Raw genomic sequence first — 4071 nt, forward strand, 5'->3', positions numbered from 1 at the left:
TAAATACTTATAATATATATAAATAATATATACATGAAAATACATGCAAATATTTTATATATACATATATATATATATGTGTGTGTGTGCGTGTGTGTGTGTGTGTGTGTGTGTGTATATATATACATGGTATTAACTGGTGATTTTAGCAGTAGTGAGTGATACTATAGTTAAATATTTTGTCCCGTGCCTCATAAATCACAGCCCAGGCTATTGAAATATTTGTGTCACCTGAACATGATGGCTGAAAGGGTAACACTTACTCAATTAGCAGTTCATGAAAGATCTTTTTTCGTTCTCCTTTGTTTCTTGTAGGTAAACCTGACAGAGTTAAAGACGTTCCCGAATCCCCCCGAGGCTGTGATTAACGTCACCGCGGCTGTGATGGTGCTGCTGGCTCCACGTGGAAGAATTCCTAGAGACCGCGGGTGGAAGGCCGCCAGAGTCTTCATGGGCAAGGTAAAGGCATTGCTATGACAACAACACACCTCATTCTAGCGCAATCCTCAAGCAGCCCTTGACCCGGTGAAATGTCACGAATACACTACATTATGAAAGCACTTGTGTGGAAGAGAATAATAAATACATGTCACACGAGATAGACACGGAAATATTAGGGAAAGGCTGATTTACGAGGTCAGCATGAAGGGGAGGAGATGGCTTTTGAAAGTTTGTTGTGTGATATATTGGACGGATAAAGAATCAGGATGCAGATTCAGAGGTAAATCCCAAGTAGGGATGACCCAAGAACATCATAATTGTGCTTTATTACGTCTGTAGCCTTGAGTGCAACATTTCAGCCTTCATTCCAGGTCCAGTATTACTGTAGCTGCTATGAATAAAATATGTACCTAGCGCTTTGTGTGTACATAACAAAGCATCATACTGTAGCTAATCATTTATATTAATAAGTTAATAATATTAGTTTTGTCTAAATAATTGTTTTGTAAAAAAAAAACACTGAATACATGACTCTGGAACACAAAATCAGTTGTTATTTTGCGATTTAGCATTTATTATGCAACATGTTCTAGAAGCTCGAGATTTATCAGACAAGATTTATCGTTGCAGGAGCATCTCTGCGATATTATTGAAGTCTTAAAAAAGTGCTAAATTGATGCTGAGTGAAAATGTAACTAAACTTTCAAAGCCAGTTTAGGTGAATTGTGACTGAATATGACAAATATGTAAATCTAAAATTATGTTTTTGCATACATATTCGGCAGCACAATGGTTTTTGGTAACGTTGGTATTAATAACGATACCTATTAGAATGTTAACTGAAGAATCATGTGACATTGAAGAAAATTCAATGTGCTCACAGGAATCTTAAAATATATTTAAAAAAAAAGGTGTTTTAAATTGTAAATGTATTTCACAATATATTGTTGTATAACACTGTTCACATCATATTATTTTTGGTCAAATAAATGCAGCCTGGGTGAGTTTTAAAAGACCATTAAAAAAACCTTACCAACTCCAAACTTTTGAATGGAAGTGTACTTTATCTTTATACGATGTTTTGTACATTTTTCATAAAGGCAAACATTCTAGACTTATGTACATATGATATAATACCACTCCTGTTCTTTAGGTGGATGAGTTTCTGCAGACCCTGCTTACTTATGATAAAGAGCACATCCCTGAGTCCAGTCTGAGTGTGGTGAAGCAGGAATACCTGAGAAACCCAGAGTTCCATCCCGATCACATCCAGACCAAGTCCTACGCCGCCGCTGGCCTCTGTGCATGGGCCATTAACATTGTGCGCTACTATGAGGTGAGGGAGAATGTGACCAATGAAATAAAAAAAAGGATTTGATATACACTATAATATATAATATAATGTATGTGTATGTAATGGATTTTGAGGTACTTACTAATTATATATATATATATTTACAAACAACAAATTTTAATGACATTTTCACATTTATTTCAAGTTACATGTTTAAGAAAAATCAGACAATCATTTATTTCTATTTATTTATTTTTAATGTATTTAGATTTTTGTTTATATTTCACATTTAAGTAAAATTAACATTTTATTTACATTTATTTAAATAACATGAATACAACTTTAAAAACCTAAAATTACACCTAACTTAAAAAAAACAATGTCCAATATTCTAAAAAATATAAAAGTTTCTTTAGGTCAAAGTGGTTTTCAGCTTTAAAATGACAAACAATTGTTTATTTCAATGATTTAATTAATTAAATCAATCAATTTGATGTGATTATATTTGGAAATTAAACGGGATTCAAATTTAATTTATTTGACATTTGTTTTATTAACATCAATTAAAGAAAAAGTGAATATTAAGCTGCAACTTTAAGATTTGTAGCTTTATTTCAAGAATCAAACTATTTGTTTATGTGTAAATAAAGAGAATGTTTGTTGCGTTTTTTAGGTTTATTGTGAGGTCGCACCGAAGCGTTTGGCTCTGGCACAAGCCAATACTGAACTGGAAACTGCTACAGCAAAACTACTCAGCGTCAGAAAGAAACTGGAAGTAAGAGAAACATTTTTCCACAGCACGACAAACCTTAACCACCTTAACCGTCCATTAATATTCCATATTAAGATATAAAGTAGTACCATCTCAGTAATGGCTTTGTGCTGACAGGATCTGGACAGGCACCTGCAAAGCCTAACAGCTCAGTTTGAGAGGGCGGCGGCTGAGAAACTGCGCTGCCAGGAGGAAGTGACACGCACCAGCCAGACCATTGAGCTGGCCAATCGGTTGGTGGGAGGCCTGCAGGTACTGGGCGGCTGTGAGAGGAGAGGGTCTGGGTTTAGGGAAGCGCACTAACAGACCTAATCTCAACATGAGTTTGGCTTGATTCGAAGGGGAGGTGGCCATGGCTTAAATGTTTGGCCAGACGCTCAAATTGAGCGCTCGGAAGGAAGGGGTGCACCGCGGCAAATGCACCATTGATCTGGGCAAGGGGCTAGATGGCTGCAAGCCAGTTCGGGACAGAGAAACAAGAAGGGCATATATTCATCTGCTATCTGTTTTCCCGATTGAGCCGATCGGGGTAATTGGTTTATGAGGGATGAGCTGGATTCGTGTGTGCATGCTCGGCATTAAAAAAAAAAACAACAACTTTAAATAGTTTTCCCTGTGACATTGATCATACGTATCCCGGTGAGATCATCTAAAATCTTTACCGCCGTTAATGCAAAAAATAATAATGGCGTAATGTTTCTTTTAGCGCTTTTATTTAAAACGTTCGACTTTCTTATTCAGAGAAATGAATAGGGCTACAATGGGACAGCTTGGCTTTTAAACATATCAAGACAAATGATTTGTCTTTATGCCATTGACCTGGAAGCAATAGTGTTTAGACTAATAAATCAGCCCGTCTATATGTAATCATTAACTTACCTCAAAGCCTTAACAGCTGTTGGAAATTAAAAACGTTTCACCCAGGACTGAGTGATATTCCAAGCAATCCATAATGCATTAGGCTAAAATTATAGTGATTTTTAACTGTCTGAGAATTTATTATGCGACATGTTCTAGAAGCTCAGCCCCTGCAAAGGCAATGTCAGACAAGATTTATCGTTGCAGGAGCATCTCTGCGATATTATTGAAGTCTTAAATGAGTGCTAAATTGATGCTGAGTGAAAATGTAACTAAACTTTCAAAGCCAGTTTAGGTGAATTGTGACTGTATACATTATCGCTCATGTTCTGTCTGTGTTTATGATCAATTGGGAGGAGAGACATGGTGGATGGGTGAGAGTGAGGTTTATATCTGGGTCTGAAGGCTAGATTCGAGGTTGTAACAACTTTTAAGTGTTTCTTTGACTGAACATTACTGGGTCGTATTTGCATATAAACTACCATTTAAATGGCTGCATTTATTTAACCACAAATACAGTAAAAACACAAATATTGTAAAATATTATTACAGCTTAAAGTAGCGTGAAAATAATTAATTTTTTTTAATGGCAAAGTTTTAATTTCAATTAATTTTTCAAATTAATTTTTAAGAAGCTTTTTTTCTTTTTTACTCAGCTGTGTTGCCTGATATATTTGCAGAAACTCTGATAGGAGCTATCAGATAT

General features: G+C 35.6%; 1 protein-coding gene across 1 annotated transcript; it reads left to right on the forward strand.

The window, feature by feature from the left end:
- Positions 1 to 315: 315 nt before the first annotated feature.
- On the forward strand, positions 316 to 2810 carry LOC122335114 (dynein axonemal heavy chain 11-like; the record flags this gene model as incomplete). Its single annotated transcript, XM_043232884.1, has 4 exons — positions 316 to 459; positions 1595 to 1777; positions 2409 to 2510; positions 2625 to 2810. Coding segments are annotated over 4 exons (615 nt in total), but the record flags the coding sequence as incomplete, so codon positions are not given.
- Positions 2811 to 4071: the final 1261 nt, after the last annotated feature.

This window comes from Puntigrus tetrazona, unplaced genomic scaffold (assembly GCF_018831695.1).
Source record: "Puntigrus tetrazona isolate hp1 unplaced genomic scaffold, ASM1883169v1 S000000723, whole genome shotgun sequence".
In the NCBI taxonomy this organism is placed as follows: Eukaryota; Metazoa; Chordata; class Actinopteri; order Cypriniformes; family Cyprinidae; genus Puntigrus; species Puntigrus tetrazona.